We start from the raw sequence: 17630 nt of genomic DNA, 5'->3' as shown, positions 1-17630 counted from the left end.
AGACTAGAAAAAACACATTTTTTGCATGCTAGAGAATAGCTTCTCCAAACAGAATTCATTCTTAACATTTTATCCATAAACAGGAAAAAATGCTTGCTAATTCTTTTCCACTGCCAATTTAATATATCCAGGGTTAAATTGCTAACAATGTATGGTACAATGAGAGTGGTTTTGTCATTTAATAAAACATTTTAAAAGATTTAAAAATTAGGATTATTCATAATGGGCCCAATGGGCACTTTCTCTTGTCAAATGCCTTCTATGAAGGAGGAACTAATCATGTGATCTGTTCTAGGAGAGGAAGGGTCATCAGCAGTGAGGCCTGGCAGGAATCATTCTCATACGTGCTAGCTCACACAATTGGTCAGAAAGAAAATCTTAAGTGAAAAAAATAAAGGTTTCAAGCCAGTAACTTCAAACTGAATTCAAAGTGCCTGCCATCTACTACATTTGACCTATAGTAGACTTGGAAACTTAGTGTGTGGGAACAGGAAAACGGCTTCCCCTGAAATTCAGAATTATTTTACAGAATAAAAACTGCCAAACTTTAGGCCAGGCGCAGTGGCTCATGCCTGTAATCCCAGCACTTTGGGAGGCCGAGGCGGGCGGATCATGAGGTCAGGAGATCGAAACACGGTGAAACCCCGCCTCTACTAAAAATACAAAAAATTAGCCAGGCGTGGTGGTACGCGCCTGTAGTCCCAGCTACTGGGGAAGCTGAGGCAGAAGAATCACTTGTATCCAGGAGGTGGAGGTTGCAGTGAATCGAGATCTCGCCACTGCACTCCAGCCTGGGTGACAGACCAAGACGTCTCGGGGGAAAAAAAAAGTCAAACTTTAAGGAATGTTTCCCCAAACCACACAGATATAAACTCACTGTCACAGTCAAATAAATTGTAGTTTGATTTTTGAAAACTAATAAATAAAATAGGAAATGGAATTCATATGGCTGTATGTATCAAAATTTACAATAAAGAGTTTTTGGTAAATTGTCAGGTTTTCTTAAAAAATACATATATGCATACGAGAATATTTTCTGAATGTATTGTTTTAATGCACAAACTCACAAATACAAGTCCAGAAAACACCAACATTTAGGTTCAAAAGGTCCAAAAATGATATATTATTTGATATTGCTTTTTAGGCATTTCATTAGAGAGAAGTCAAAACATTATCTTTATAAACGACTGTTACAAATTACCTCAATTCATAACTCAAGACACCAATTTTTCAAGTTAAAAATCTTTAGAAGTATTTCAATTTTTTTTAAAGCAATCCTTATTCTAGCACTGGACAACTTTAAAGTTTATATAAGCACATAATAAAAAGTTGAATTCTTAAAATCAAAGATTTCACAAACAAAAAACAATTATTTATCTTTCTAAATTGAAATGTGATTTTATTTTATAGAAGGGCAAAAACATTCTTCAGTAAATGTCAACAATTTTTAAAGTTTAAATAGTTGCAAAGCTCTTTTAACTGACAACTTCTAAATCACTAAAAAGAAAAGTTTATAAAGTACTTACACATATTCCTCATATACTATTTACTCAATATGTTTTAAAATTCAGATTAAAAAGGGCTTACCTCAAGAATCAGTAAGTTCTTTGCCGTTTGTTAGATTCTTCTCTTGGCGAATCTGCCAGCATAACTTTAAGTCTCACCCCATTCAGAATCTTTCCATGTAGAGTGGCAATGGCATCATTAGCACTTATTCTATCGGCATACTTGGCATACCCCACATTTTTTCCTGACACAAGGTAAACTTCGATCAGGTTACCAAAACGACTGAAACAAAGTGAAAAAAATAATCAACCAAAATTGATAAATACAACTGCTCAGGTCTAAAATTTGGAGTCCATTCTTGACTCCATTTTCACCCTTCTCCCCAGATCCAACATCCAACTCATGTCAATCTTAAACATCTCAATCAGTCAATTCTATTCATTCTCATTCAGATCTCTCTTCTCATTCAGACCATCATCTTTTCCTTAATCTAACTCCTTTTTCACTAGTTTCCTTACCCCTGAGCTTGTCCCTCTTCAATCCATTTTTCACTCTGTCTTCTGAGTGATCTTTCTAAAACATAGATATGATCATTTACTCCCTAAAAGTCCCCTCAGCAGCTTCCCATTGCCTCCATGGTGACAACAAATTCCTTAATATAGCTCTAGAGCCGTTCTGACATTGTCCTTGGACTCTTTAGTTTCATCTTCCTTAACAATCTCTCAAATTCCCTGTTTAACAGCCCTTCTTTTACATTCTCTATGGCAGAAATAACCATGCATACCCCCAGCTTTCACCTGCGGAGAAATTATTTTTATACTTCAGGTCTCCACATACACCTTCCTTCTTTCAAGGCTTCTCAGAGTTTCTAAGGTAACTGCTCCTCCTTTGTATCTTACACATTCCTTATCACAGCAACAATCACCCGGGTTGTAATTTTCTGTTTACTTGTCTGTTTCCTACATGAGATCAGCTCTAAGAGGACAAGAATCATAATGTCTTGTCCATTTAATATTTTGTTTACATGATGTCTCTTGTACTTAGCACAGTTCCTGCCTTGAACAAAGAGGAGGTTCAAGAAGAAAACTAAATATATCAGTTAAATAAAGGTCAAAATACTTGAACCATATCCTGATATTTTTTTCCTTTTGAGCCTCAATATACTATCACATTATGTCCCTGATATTTTGTGCAGCTCTTTAACAAGCTTCCTGTCTATCAAATTCACTAACATTCTTGTAAGGCAAATGGGAAAAAGGCCTAAAAGAAAAAGCAAAGAAAGGAGTTATGTTAAAAACACAAAAATAAATAAGAACCTTCCCTTTTTTATTATAAAAAACATTTATATATTTTTCCCTACAATCAAGTAATTGTTTACACAATGCGACTGTATAACCCTTAAGGATCCAACAATGCACCAACAAAACAGAAGATGCTTAGTAAAAAAAACACAAAAAACAAAAAGGGTCTCACTCTGTCACCCAGGCTGGAGTACAGTAGCACAATCTTGGCTCACTGCAACCTCGACCTCCTGGGCAAAAGCAATCCTGCCACCTTAGCCTCCCAAGTATCTGCGACCACAGGCATGTACCACCATGCCTGGCTAATTCTTGTATTTTTTGTAGAGATGGGGTTTTGCCATATTTCCCAGTCTGGTCTTGAACTCCTGAGCTCAAGCGATCCTCTGACCTCGGCCTCCCAAAGTGTTGGGATTACAGGCATGAGCCACTGCACCAGGCCCACTTTATGTTTCAAAAACAAAATAGCAGGAAATTCTCTATGGAGCCTTAGGATGTGTGACTGATAAACAAGAGAAGAAAGTAATCAGAAATTGAAAAAGATGATACAAATAAGGAGTTTTTAAAAGCAGAGAACTAATAATCTCTACTTGATAGGTACTGGGTGAAGGAAGTGTCTAGATTATAAGAATAATTAAATTACTAGTGTAAATAAAATATAACAAAAAATGTAACTTTCTTACCAGAATATATCTTCTAATACGTCTAAAGGTAAAGGATGAGGATTAAACACAATAAAAAGTCTTTCTTTCACAGGAGTTTCAGCAGGAGCTTTTTTTTTGCATGATGGAAGTACAACATCTGTCTGGATTTGAGGCAACTGTGATCCAGAGCTTCCTCCAAATTGCTGTTAACAGGTAGAAAACAAGAAAAAGAAAAAAAATGCCCTTTAGGGATTTTTGGCCAAGAGCTAAAGACAGATATGTATCATGGCATCTATGTGGTCTTCCACAATAGCTCTGAAAATTTTCATACATAGATAATCAACAAAGTATGATTTCTCTTCACATTTATTTTATATGCTATTGATATATTATAAAGGTTAAATTCTCACCTACTTACCATAAATTGTTGCTGACTTGGGTTATTCCACACCATTGATGCAAGCTGTGCAGCTACCATCTGTGTTGCCATTTTTCTAAGGAGACTGGAAACAATAACTGATAATTTACAGAAAACTAAAAATATTCAGTCTTTTAACAGTAGCTTGTTTTGTGTGACTTTCTCACCTGAGAGGTCAATTGTTTCTATTTTTATTCTTCAAGTCCTATCAATCATGTACACTCAAAGCTCGGCTTTAGACACTCCTGGAGTGGTACTTACTCTGTTGCATTACTTCCATCATCAATGAAGGAAACACCTATTCGGTTCCCAGGAGGGTACTGAAATCCATGTAATTTGTATTTTGCATAAATAGCTGATGCTACATTAAAATACTGAACCACTCCATGACCTAAAATAGAGAACATACAGAAATGAAAAAGGAAAGCAGACTGAGTGCCTAAGGCCTATGTTACAATCTATCACAAAAATGAAACCATGTAGAACTCTAATATCACACAACTAGTAAATACAGAATCGAATGTATCAGAAAACACAGTTCTGTTATCATGTGTGCAACAGGTGTATTCCTAGAAAAGGAAGAAATAATTTAGGGAAAAATATGAACATGATATTTTAGGGAAAATGGAATATTAACATACGTCCTGTCTAATAAGTTTAGTTTTAGGATACTAGCTTTTCTTATACGATACCAATATACTTAAAAGTCTAAATTTTTATTCTTTGAAATCTACTTTGAAATTTTAAGATTTTCCCAATCATACTGGGTAGGAAATGAAATGAGAAGTGATAGTTGAAAAGAATATATACTCATCCCGGCTATCTGCAGCAGTAGGGAGAGGAAAAGTGATTTGAATGAAAAACAAAAAGATAGGGAACAGAGGATCTCAGATCACAAGTGATATATTTTACTTTCCTTTGGAGAGATTTCTGCCAAAGGGACGAATTTCAATTTAGGAGGGTGATGTTGAAGGGAGGGACAATGTTATAATGCATTCCTTAGAAAGCCCAGGAGTTTGTGACACAACTAAAAGGTTTTCACTTTTATAATACAAACCACTGGGGAAACACTTATAATTTATGTTCATCTGGAAACCCAAGCATCCAACATTTTAATGAAATTAAAATAAAACACAGAAATCAAATGACCATATAAAGTTAATTCAAATGAGATTCGAACTATATGATGACACCTCTATTAATAAAAAGATGTTCCAATGACACATATATTTCAGACACATCCAACCAGAGAAACGAAACAGGAGGTACAGGAACAAATACATTTTGACATACCAGATAAAAGGGAGGGAACAAAACAAAATGAACACAACTTCATATGCATATAACAAATGTGCCAGAGAACACAAAAATGTGTGTCTAGAAGTCTTAGAACAGAGAATGACAGCATATGATCGGGTTAAGACTGGGGATGGCTCAAAGACAGTTCTACAAAAAGACTAGTGCTGGGTTGGGTACTAGTGAGTATGTGGGGGTGTCTGTATGAAGGGTGGAGTTACCTTAGTCCTGTTGGTCCACATGACCAAACTCACGTCACTACTTCTATGTCAATAGCCATGCCACTCTAAAAGGACTAAATCAGGTATCCTTACAAAACTGGAAGAGATGCCAACCAAGTATGATTTCTCTCTACCACCCCTCACTAACAAAGAAAAAAAAACCCCTTAGATTTAATGAGTGCCCTATTACATGCCAGAACTTGCATTAAGTTATTTTACATATATTATCTCTAATTCTTATCTAACCCTGGCAAAGAAGGTATCAATGATCCCATTTTACATATGAGGAAAGAGAGGCTCAGAGGGGATAAGCAAGTTGCCAAGGTCTCAAAGCTACATGTCACTGCTGGGATTTGTACCTGATTCTATGCAAAATGGAATGCCAGACTTTCCCATTATGCCACAATGCCTCCATTAACAAAGAGCCTTAATAAAATCAAAAGCTTAAAACACAAAGATGGGTTAGCTAATGTTAGATAATGGGTTTAATCAATTAACTAATTAATAAGTTCAAATGGCTGATATTGGAGACTTGCTTCCATTGAGAATTGGAAGAAGCAGGAGAGAAGCAGGGCATTTAGATGCTTGGAATGAAAGGAAGGAGGGGTATAAATTTAAGAGAAAGAGATCAAGGGATGAATGAGGAGGAAATTTTGTGAGTTTCGTAACTTTGTCTAGCATTAACCAAAAGAGTACATAGAAACAGAGGCTCTATCCAGAGGTATTTTTTGTTGTGCAACTGGAATACAGAATGTTATATTTTGTGGGAGTTAAAATATATTTTACAGTGAACAATTTTGTAAAAAGAAGATATATTTCCAGGGCTTTGTTTATTAAGGTATCACCATATTTTGAAGTCTAAAGTAGAGAAAAAGGAAAGATAAAATTCCTGTCACATGAGCAGTACTTGACATAAAAGTGCCACTAGAGAAAAGCCATTTTAACAAAACTCTGTGTGTGTGTGTGTGTATATATACTTATATATATATATTTTTTTAATGTGAACATTATTTTACCATAATTTGAATAAGGATCTCGTTGAACTTCACAATATTCCAATCCTGGTACTATATCAAAAATGCTGAAAAGCTGTTCTTCAGTGAAAGGAACTCTTGATACAACTGACAAGCGTTTGGAGATTGCTTCCTGGCCTCGGCTATCATTCTTGTCAAAACTTGAAAATTCAGATTGTTGTTCTCCGACAATATAAAAAAAAGTAAATCTTTAGATTTCTACACAGCCAACAATTCGCTTAACATTTTAAATACTAGAAAACAGAGTCCATTGTACTGAATAAAGGCACTGTATTTTGTAGTACGCTTCTGGTCATCAGAAATACCGATGGGACTAATGACAAGAAAAGACAACTCTCCCCACTCCCCTACCTTTAATGCAGAAATATAAGAAGAAATGCATAGTCTAATTTCACAGAAAGAAGTTTAGTATGCAAAACTGAAAAATATGGTAAGTATTTTACCTGAATGTTTACGTCAAATAACATTCACAGGCCTTACTTTCATTACCCATTTTCCCCTTTTTCTATTAGAGCTTCTACTTTTACCATTCCTCTCCTTTCTGTAGCCCTAATTTTAAAGTAGCAGTAGTTCTGGAACAAAATTTTAGGACTCATACGGAGAGGATCTCCACATATGTCTTTTTAAGTTTTTGGTCAGCTATATAGAGGCAGAAGCTCACCCGAAAAAGTGGCAGTGGCAATAGTTTCTAATATGAGGAATGCATAACTTAACAGAGAAAACTATAATTAGAAATCAGTTAAACAAAATAAGTGTTAAATATTAAGAACTTTAGGAGTCATAATCCACATTTTAGGAATAAAAAAACTACATGTAAGATTTTTATTCACTAGGTGAAATTTATAGATGCCCAATAACAGAGTATTCTTTAAAACCCAAATTAGATTGCATATACTACATTATACTATTAAAAGTAAAGGTTGCCTACTTACCAAATGGAAACATATTTACTCTAGGTTCATGTCCCAAAGCTTCTTGCCTCATATTACTATAATAATCTTGTTCAGAGGATTCAGATGCTTTATTTTTAGGTTCAGCCAAGATTGCTCTAAAACCTGAAAAAACTCCATGAATTTCAAGTTTCACAGCAAATTTAACATACCTTCAAATATACTTGATTGCTAGTGCCTGACTCAGCTTTATAAATATAATTGTACAAAGCAAAATCTATACAATGGCCATCTCCTCCAGACCTACTTCTTTGCTTTCTGGAAGATGGCAAAGAGTAAATGACAAACAGCAAGTATCCCAAATTACGGGTCAATGTAGACATGAAAGATCAGCAATTCTATGCTATCCCTTCCCATCTCCCCCTATTACAGATAACATCGTCATTCATTCACCTAAGCTCCTCAACATCAAAATCCTGTAGGGCTTCTTCATATTTAACCTGTCACCAAGTTTCTTCCTTTGAAATGCACACAATTGGAATATGCTATCTTTTACTCTAACTTCCCTGCCTCTGTTTTTAATTTAGATTCTCTTCAATGAATTACAAGAGCCCTTTAACTGTTTTTTTTGCTTCTGGATCAAGGGTTCTTAACTAGGGGTCCAAGGATGAGCTTCAAAAGGTGGGAAGATTCCACAAACCCTCTGACACTTCAAACAAAATGCTTATTATGCATTTATGTGCACATGGGCATATTTCAAGGGTTCAGTTTTCTCCACATTATTCAGTGGCTTAAAAAAAGGATAAAACCAGCCAGTTTGAATTCTTCTCTGGAAATCTATCATTAATACTGTGGGGTTAGATCAACTCTTCTTACTTTTGTCTTTCTAAACAATCTACAAAGGAATCCTAATGCGGACTAACCTTGAACTTTTCCTAACCTCCAATATATGGTTCCCATGTTCCAATGTACCTAGTTAACTGTGTCTCAGAATGTCTCAGCAGAAATACTGTGCTTTACTCAGACAGCTGCCTTCACAGCACCAAGCAAAACACATGTTTATTCCTGGCATTGTGCCTCTGCTAGCACTGCTCTCACCTTCTGTCCTGCCTCCTCGACACCAGACACAAGTCCTACCCCCTCGGCATGTGTTGCCATGCTCAACCAGCACTTGTTTTTCACCATTGACAGACTCTACTATACACTTATGAACATTTTTTTCATTTGGCAAATTCTGACTAAGTCTACTATAAATGGCAGTTACTTTTATAGAGAGCTTAATAAATCTTTATTGAGGGCCTATTATTGTACTAGATACCTGGAGTGACAGACAAATAAGACATACTTCTTGCTTTCAAAGAGCCTTTAAAAAAAGTTCTTCCATTATTCTTTATTTTTTGCCTATTAGATCTTGGCTACCCAATACAACCATAAATTCCTTAAATGTGAGGGCTGCCATATACTTCATCTGTATCCCTCTACTTAGCATATTGATCAGTATACTGCAGGTACTCAATTACTGCTAGCTAAATGAGAAATTTAGAAGGATCTAAGAGAAAATTTGGGTATGTACCTTAGGGGTATCTAAGAATTCTACTGATTAACAGTAATTCTTTCCAGTAAGTATATATTTTTATAATGTCCTAAAATCCAGTAATTTAATTACTCTACATATCATTTCTAAAGGTCAATATACCTAACTAGAAGTATACCAACAAAGAATATTCTCTTTGACATCTTTAAAATTCTTATTCTTTATATATACAGCAACATCAGAAGATCACATTCATGTCACTCTAGCTTGAAATTAACCCTATCTATATCAGTTACCTATGTTAGCACATCTTATAAATCTTATCCTTAACCTATAGGTTTATTAGTTATACTTTATAGTCTTTGGGATGTAGATCAAATATAAACAAATATAAATAATATTTTAAAAACCTTGAAAAGGTAAGTCAAGTTTTTAATACTTAAAATTCTAAAATACACTTAAAAAACCCTAAAAACCTATAAAAATAATACCCAAAGTATGCATTTCACTTACTAAGTTAATGTAGTTGCTCTTATTTCTTCAAGATAGTGCCTCAATGAATGTTTAATCATAACCCCAAAATATTTTTCTTCCTTGGACTGTAAATATTTAAATACCCACTGCTAAAATTACATTAGCAGATACAGTTATTGGCAAAAACTAATATTAAATTCAGATATTTAGAATAATCAGAATTTTTTACAAAAGTTTTTAACAATGTTAAACACATCCTTACTTCGATCACAGTTTTCTATTGCTTGGGCAGCTTGTGATGGTTTTAAGTATCGTACGTAGCCCAAACCTTTACTTTCTCCAGTGACTTTATTCTTAATAATGCTGCAATACTCGATATCTCCATACACCTAAGAGAGTTAAAAGACATGATTTTAGGGGACTTAAAATTAATTGAACAGAGTATTTCAGAACTAAAAATTTGTTTATATGTGACCCTTGCATGCAAACAAAGAAATAAGCAGTATAAAATATGCAGATATTGCATATTTGTATATGCAAATATGCTTATTTCATAGACGAGGAAGCTGGGCTTTAGAGAAATCAAAGAGGGACAAAGTCACAGAAGAGTAAGAATTTGTACATGGTCTGGATAGCTCCAAAGTCTTGCTCAACAGTGGTTAAGAGCCAGAGCTCTGGAATTAAACTTTCTAGATTGAAATCCTGAATCAACCACTCATTAATTAGGCAGTTTACTTATTCTCTCTGTGCCTACCTCTTTATTAAAGGGGCTAGCAGTAGTATCTACCTCACAGGGTTGTTTAAGGGTTAACTGAAGTAAAACATGTGAAGTGCTTACATGGGGCTTGGAACATACTCAAAGAACATTAGCTATTATTACTTGTCTGTCTTCTAACAGGAACATAAATGATTGTGTATTCTTTTGAAGGAGTGCTTTTCAAAGGGTATTTCTAAAATATGCTGGTTCACTCAGAAAGTTACTATTCTGAGAAACATGCAGTAGTGTTTACTTTCAATGTTCAAAGAAATATGGAATATAATTGGTATTTATTATTTATTTTATAAATTCTTATGTAATCAATTAGCAACTTAATTACTATACATTAAAGTGTTATATTTGTTCATTCAGGAAAAGATAAAAATTTATAAATATTTAAGGTAAAAAACATTTTCCTTACTACTGGAGGATGTATAAAATATACGTTTTTGGTATTTGTTATTTTTGAAGTATTTCATTGAATTCTCAATTGGGGTAGGAGAGAAAGTTTGAAAATTACTTTTTACTGCTTGTTTTCTTTCTTGCTTGTTGCCACCCAATTCATGGGAGGATTAGTAGAAAAACTATAAAAAACTACAATTCAAAACAATTAAAAAATTGCTTTTTAATAATTTGTGTGAAAGCTCATCACTGCATAAGTTAATGGCTAAAAAGACATAAAATTATCCTCAAATTTCACTTATATAGGTCAGAGCTATATTTACGTTTTCTTCTTTAAATATAATTCCTTCAAAGGCCCAATTTTAGGACAAAAACTCTTCAAAGAATAAGCCTTTCTGTGAATGAGTACCATGTCAACACACCATAGGCCTGCTCTCAATACTAGATAATACGGTTCACACACTCAGGTCTGCCTGATTCGCCTCTACATGCCAGGCAATAGAGGGGAGTGATAAAAGCGTGCTTTGAAATTTTAAAGACCAAGAGCAGGCTCCAGACTCCGACAGCCTGGGTTTAAATCATAGCTCTACCACCTACTAGTTGTGTGACTTAAAAGTTTCTGAGCTTTATGCTTCATTTCTGCGAATCTCTACTTTCACAATAAAGTAGGGAGAGACTACCATTACTATTTTCCAGCTTTTATATATTCTTTAATTTTAAAAACTAATTTATGCTAGGTTTCATATTTAAAGAGTAGATTGAAATTGATGAAAGCAGTTACGTAATTCCCCAAGACTACTCTATTGACCTTATTCCAACAACATTTCAGATTTAGTACCCATACAACCTATGCAGGACTATGAGTTATCACATATGCTAGCTGATTAGAATAAATACCTTAAATTTTTCCCGCAGATCTTCTTCTGTGTAGGACTTTGGTATCATAACAAAGATTCTTGTAAGTTCTTCATCTTCAACATCTCGGTGACTTCCAGATGATCGGGACTGAGCAATGAAAACCTAAGAAACAAACAAAACTCCCAAAATAAAATAATGTCAACTATTTTCCCATTTCTTAAATTTTTTCAAAAGCAATTATTCTTGCAATGACTTTTTTTTTTTCTTTGAGACAGGGTCTCAAAGAAAAAAAAAAAGCAGGCTGGAGTGCAGTGGTGTGAACATGGCTCACGGCAGTCTCAACATTCTAGGCTCAAGTGATCCTCCCACCTCAGCCTCCCAAGTAGCTGGGACCACAGGCACACACCACCACACCCAGCTAATTTTTTAATATTTGTAGAGACAAGGTCTTACGATGTTGTCCAGGATGGTCATGAATTCCTGGGCTCAAGTGATCCTCCCACTTTGACCTTCCAAAGTGCTGGGATTACAGGTGTGAGCCACTGTGCTGGGCCTGCAATGACTTTTTTTTATGAGATAATACCAATCTCTGCATTGTGTTTTTCCCAAATGTATTTCTACTTTTGCATTTATTTTTAGCCAGAGTAATTTGAAGAAACGTAATACAATTAATTAAAACACCATAAACAAGGGCACTTGCATTGTTTGTTTCTTTTTCCTTTAAAGGGGTCTCTATATCTTGGTCTCTGATCCACTGCTGGTAAAGGGGGCTCTGTATCATTAAAGCATGAGAAAACTGGAACTTATGAAATTCCAGAGTAGGAAGCAGCAACCAAGAAAACCACAGTGTTAGAGACATATCCCTTTATAGTCTACTTCTAGTTATTCCTTCAATAAATCTATACTATATGTCAAGCACCATATGAGTACAACTATTGAGTAACATGGAAATGGCCCACTAGAGTCTTGTGGCTGATATCAGTAATAAATGGTAAATAGGGAAATACAAATAGGGAAGCTTTAAGTATATGCAAAGACACTAGAGAAAAAAAAAAGAACCTCAGGTAAGATGAAATTGGAAGTGCCATCAGAGCACAGATTTCTATATTTTAGAGGACTGAGGTGTTTCAAATCTCTGATAAAGGAGACAGTCTGTGTAGAACATACGTAAAATAATTAACCTCCTCATGGTAGATTTCTCCCATAAATTTTTACCTTCATAGACTGAGTGTTCATAGGCTCTAGATAAGAAGCATTCTTGCAAAACCACAGCCAAGATTTTTTTCTTCTGTTTTCTAGGTTTCCCCCTTTCCGCCAGATAACACAGTTGGTCACAGAATAACTTTTACTTGGACAATCTTTTCTGGCTGAGGCCTGGTAAGATAATATTGCTGTCTTATAGATCCTCTGAAACTTTGTAAAAGCAAAGTACAATAGAAATATTGAAGCTGAATTAATTTAACTGGAAATGCTGAAAACAACCCAAGAGTGTTCCAGTTGAAGATGGCTCAAGCTGCAGCTGCTGAATGAAACTAGTCTGTTAGGGTGTGGTGGCTCACAACTGTAATGGGAGGATGAAATGGGAGGCTCACTTGAGTCCAGGAGCTTGAGACTTGCTTAGGCAACATAGTGAGACCCTGTCTCTACGAAAAATAAAAAAATAAGCTGGGCATGGTGGTGCACATCTGTAGTCCCAGCTACTCGAGAGGGAGGATGAGGCAAGAGGATTGCTTGAGTCTGGGAGGTGGAGGCTACAGTGAGCTGTGATCAAGAAGCCACTGCACTCTAGCCTGGGTGACAGAGTGAGATTCTGTCTCAAAAAAAGAAAAAGAAACAGAAACTAGACTGTCTAGCTAGGTACTACAGTGAAACAACCTTCTGGCTAAAACTGAATAGTCAAAAATGTGACAAAGAAAATAGTAAAGTTTATTTCTTTTTGGGAACAAGATCTTTAATTTCTCTGAGGCTAAAAGAGAGGGTACATTTCGGTGTTGGGCCTTTAATTTCTCTTATAGAAATTTATCAGGGGAAGGTGGTCCATCAATTTCAAATATGGGAATTTTTTTGGGTTGCCCACAAGGGCTCTGTGGCCATGTTACACTCAAAATATAAAAATCCTCTCCACTAAGGTCATAATTGGACAGCGATAAAATTCATTAGTCTAGTACAGGGGTCAGCAAACCACAGCTCCATTTTTGGTGTAGCCCATGATGTAATAATTGTTTTTACAGTTTTTAAGGACTGTAAAAACAGACAAGGTTATGTGACAGAGACTGTATGTGGCCTGCAAAGCCTAAAATATTTACTAGTCAGCCCTTTACAGAAAAAGTTTGCCAATTCCTGATCCTGTATGCTGTGGCCCTACAATTAATTTTGTTGCTGTCATTCTGACACACTTCAGAGGGTTGGAGAAGTGGGAGGAAGGGACTGTTTACTGTGTTGTTGGTAGAGTCCCAGGCTCCTTCTCTTCGGTGGATGGAGCAAGACCTCCAGAGACTGAAATATCTCTGAGCCCTTTATTTACATAAATCCATATTAATACCATTCTCAGTTTGGAAAACAATTTTTTAAAAAATTGAGAAAATATTTTTGTGCAAAGTACCAACAGAATAACATACACAGCAACTATTTACATGGGGCAGACGAAGGGTACAATTTAAGCAATTGCCAGATTCTCAGGATTGAGTCCTGATTTGAGATCACAGGGAGTAAGCTGTGACATCTTGGCTACTACTGATCAATAACAAGGACATATTGAGGGCTTACCCTGTGTGAGACACTGTGCTGACAGCACATATTATGTCAAATAACCCTCAAAATGATCCTTCCTGCCATGTGTCATTATCACAATGATTTGGCTCTTCTTAAGGCAGTTTACTTTGGTCTGCTTTCAAAGAAAAGTTGCAGTAACAGAAAGGGTCAAGAACCAAATGTATGCTATTAACACTTTCAGAAACAGAGCTCATTCAAAACAATTTTCCAAAATAACAAAATGTGAAGAATATGTAACAGTGACCGTTTTAAACACCTGCACTTATTCTTTCTGTACATGTATTCTTTCGCCTGGTACTAGGAAAACGTCCAACACCAGAGGTCCCCAGTTTAAAGTACTTTTGTCAAGTTGTTAACGCCTCATCTGTACCTGAGGAAAAGTAGAGTTTTTCCGTTTTTTATATATGGAAATCTGGGCATCTGAGAGAGGAAGGTCAGAAAAGTACTCAAAGTAGGCTAGGACGAGTTTGGCAGTGAACTCAAGAGCTGGTGGATTAGTGAGGGCGAGGGAAAGGGGAAGCCCAGCCACTGCTGTTCTGTCACCCGGTGGCCGCGGCTGCCGGGTCCGCTCTCGTGGGGCAAACACTCCGCATCCCGTCCCCTTCCCTGCAACCCGGCGCAGCTTCGTGGGAGGGGAGCCTCTCCTCAAAGCAGCCCCTGTCCCCAAGCCAGGTGCTGTCTGGTCAGCTGCCGGGAACGGATGTTCCACTCCTCCCTCACCCCGGCAGAGCAGTAGGTGAAGGGAGGTCCACGAGGCCCACTCCTTCCCCCGAGGGCACCCCGACCCGGGCACCCGCACCTTGATGGGCTTGGTGTCGTTGGGGCCGAGGCACTGGCCATGCATCTCCTCCATGGCCCTGCAGGCCTGTGAGCTGCGGGCGAACTTGACGAAAGCAATGCCCTTGGACTCCTTGGTGTGCTTGTCCCGCACCACCCAGATGTCCTGGATGTCGCCAAAAGGCGAGAAGCGCTCCCTCAGCACCGACTCAGGCGTGTACTTGCTGATCACAAGGAAGATGCGGCTGTTGGGCGGTTCGTCCAGGCTGTCCACGCCCGGGCGGAAGCCCCCGCCGCTCGCAGAGCTGCCAGCTTCGTCCATGGTGCTCCACCCGAATGCAGGAGCCTCACTGCTCTTTGCTTCTGCGGTGTCTGCCACCGCTGCTGTCTCACACCCAAGCCTTTGCCGGCTCGGTGCTCCGCTTCCGGGAGAAAGAGGAGTCCGGCGCCAGGCGCTGTCCAGCCGCGCAGGATGCGGCCTTCCGGGGAGCGGCCTGCAGCGCCCCCTGGCGACGCGGGGGACCCTGACCCAGTCTAAGTCTCAAATCCTCAAATCCAGCTGAGCCTAGGCCCAAGTTATCAGTTGTGCAATCGTTCCCTGCAGGCAGAACAGCGCTGCCTAATGCACAGGCTTTCCCAACGCTGGCTTTACCCCACCCCTAAGGCCAAGGATTCTTTCCAGTGTTAAAGAAAAAATTATTCATGACACTCGTTAGAGATGGTACAGGAAGGCCGACTTTGACAAAGGGAGCCATGGAGATAGGTCCAGGGACAGCTGCAATGGGGTCTTGCAGTGGGAGAGAGAGATTGGACTGAATTTTGACTCTAATAAGGACAAATTTCTAACCAAGAAGCTGGGTGGGAGGTCAGTGGATGGAAAATTACAAAGAGGGAACATCAGTGTTAAGGAGGATTCTGGCTAAACCAACTTGACAGGATAGTTGCTGAAGGCAGGCCAGGGTGATTGATATCCATGGTAGTCAGACACCAAGAATGAGGATTTTCACTACACTGATTCAGCAGGATTCTTGCTCAAATTGGATTCTACAAGGACAGAAAGCCCAAGATCAAGCCTAGTCAAGCAGAGGACTCAAAGGAGCCTAACTAAGTTTTGGTCAAAGTGGAGAGTTCTTTGTCACCATCTTGGTCATAAGCTCAATAGATGATCAATATAGGACAGAGTTCAAACTATATAGCATTAGAGTTGGAAGGAAGCTTTGAGATCATTCAATTTCAGCGTCATTTGTTAGAGATGAGGAAACTGAGGCCTATAGCATAGCCAAAGTAATAGAGATAAAAAGTACGACTAAAACCAGAACTAACTTGGCCAGGCGCAGTGGCTCACGTCTGTGATCCCAGCACTTTGGGAGGCCGAAGCGGGCGGATCACGAGGTCAGGAGATCAAGACCATCCTGGCTAACACGGTGAAACCCCGTCTCTACCAAAAAAATACAAAAAAATTAGTTTGGCGTGGTGGCGGGCACCTGTAGTCCCAGCTACTCGGGAGGCTGAGGCAGGAGAATGGTGTGAACACAGGAGGCACAGCTTGCAGTGAGCAGAGATTGCACCGCTGCACTCCAGCCTGGGGGATAGAGCGAGACTCCACCTCAGACAACAACAACAACAAAAAACCCAGAACTAACTCCATCTGTTGATTTACTCAACTTCTACAAGCAACCCTGGGGTTGGAGGGCAGTGAGGGTGGACTGCTCAGCTGTGGAACTAAGAGAAATCATAGAGTGCATGCAAAGTGGGAAATGCCTTCTTGTTAACAAGCCTTAGAGGAGAGGTCAGAAACCCAGTAGAAATCCAGAAACAAGGCCTGGATTTAGCAGTGGCATTGGAATGAAGTGAAAGGAATAAACCCCTAAGTAGACCGAGGGCAGAGTTCTTCAAATGAACAAGTTCTGGATGCTAAGACCTAGGTTGCTCTGAAGTCAACCAGATAAATACTTATTGTACTCCAACTGTGTGCCAGGCTGTATGTCAGGAGCTAGATATATAATGAGGAACAGGAAAGACATGTCCTGAGGGCTTGTTTTCCCCCACTGTGGAAATCTTACATGTAAATATATAATGCAAAGTAATATCAGATTATGTTACATGGTTTTGCTACTGAATTGTGTGAGCCTGGACAAGTTACTTAATACTTGCAGCTTCGGTTTCATTAACTGTAAAGTAGGAATAATATTACCTACTAAATAGGTAATACATATTATTTTGTGGTTGGATTAGTTAAGCTTGATAGCCGCCTAATAGCTACGCAGGAGCATGACTATCAAGTTTAATTAATTCACCCATTCACTTAGTAAGTATTTTTGACTATCTACTATGTGTTAAGCACTGTGTTATACTGAAGGGATGTAGTATTGAACAAAATAATTACTCTTCTTCCCCCACAGAGTTAATTATTTAGCCTTGTATAGTTATGCTCATATAAGATAATATATATGGAGTTCATAGTTTAGAGATCAAATGAGATAATATTTGTATAATGGTATAATTGAGATTAATTTTCTTGTTCCCTTTGACTATGGTATCCACTCCCCCACCACTGATATTATACAGTTGTGTGATGACTACTGAGAGTCAGGGATTGTGGGTTGTCACCCTGGATTTAGCACTAAGATTTTTATAATTTCTCCTTGTATTACATTCCATATCTGTAGTGAGGGTTCTGTTTACCCTGAGGCTGAACAACTCTAGGAAGTATCTTTTCTTGACTTTCCATTTCTCTTTATCCTACCCA

The 17630-nt window shown here is 37.9% G+C and overlaps 1 protein-coding gene across 1 annotated transcript; it reads right to left on the bottom strand.

The window, feature by feature from the left end:
• Positions 1-1587: 1587 nt before the first annotated feature.
• On the bottom strand, positions 1588-16481 carry RBM45 (RNA binding motif protein 45). The gene is made up of 9 exons (XM_034954579.3): positions 14904-16481; positions 11372-11494; positions 9578-9704; positions 7350-7472; positions 6400-6579; positions 4128-4257; positions 3867-3951; positions 3488-3651; positions 1588-1788 (listed from the first exon to the last, which is right to left on the bottom strand). The coding sequence occupies exons 1-9, from the start codon at positions 15201-15203 to the stop codon at positions 1596-1598; spliced, it is 1425 nt and encodes a 474-aa protein (XP_034810470.1). The 5' UTR covers positions 15204-16481; the 3' UTR covers positions 1588-1595.
• Positions 16482-17630: the final 1149 nt, after the last annotated feature.

Source organism: Pan paniscus, chromosome 13, assembly GCF_029289425.2.
Source record: "Pan paniscus chromosome 13, NHGRI_mPanPan1-v2.0_pri, whole genome shotgun sequence".
NCBI classification, from domain to species: Eukaryota; Metazoa; Chordata; class Mammalia; order Primates; family Hominidae; genus Pan; species Pan paniscus.
The sequence above is the reverse complement of the archived record's forward strand: the minus strand, read 5'-3'. Positions and strand labels throughout refer to the sequence as shown.

What these genes read in the sequence shown, in the direction of transcription:
- RBM45 (XM_034954579.3), bottom strand. Translation starts at nt 15,203, where the DNA reads ATGGACGAAGCTGGCAGCTCTGCGAGCGGCGGGGGCTTCCGCCCGGGC. An exon ending in ATCTGCGGGAAAAATTTAAG is followed by an intron (nt 9,705 to 11,371) that starts GTATTTATTCTA and finishes TAACTCTCTTAG; the next exon opens with GTGTATGGAGATATCGAGTA. An exon ending in AGTAAATATGTTTCCATTTG is followed by an intron (nt 6,580 to 7,349) that starts GTAAGTAGGCAA and finishes ATATTGTCGGAG; the next exon opens with AACAACAATCTGAATTTTCA.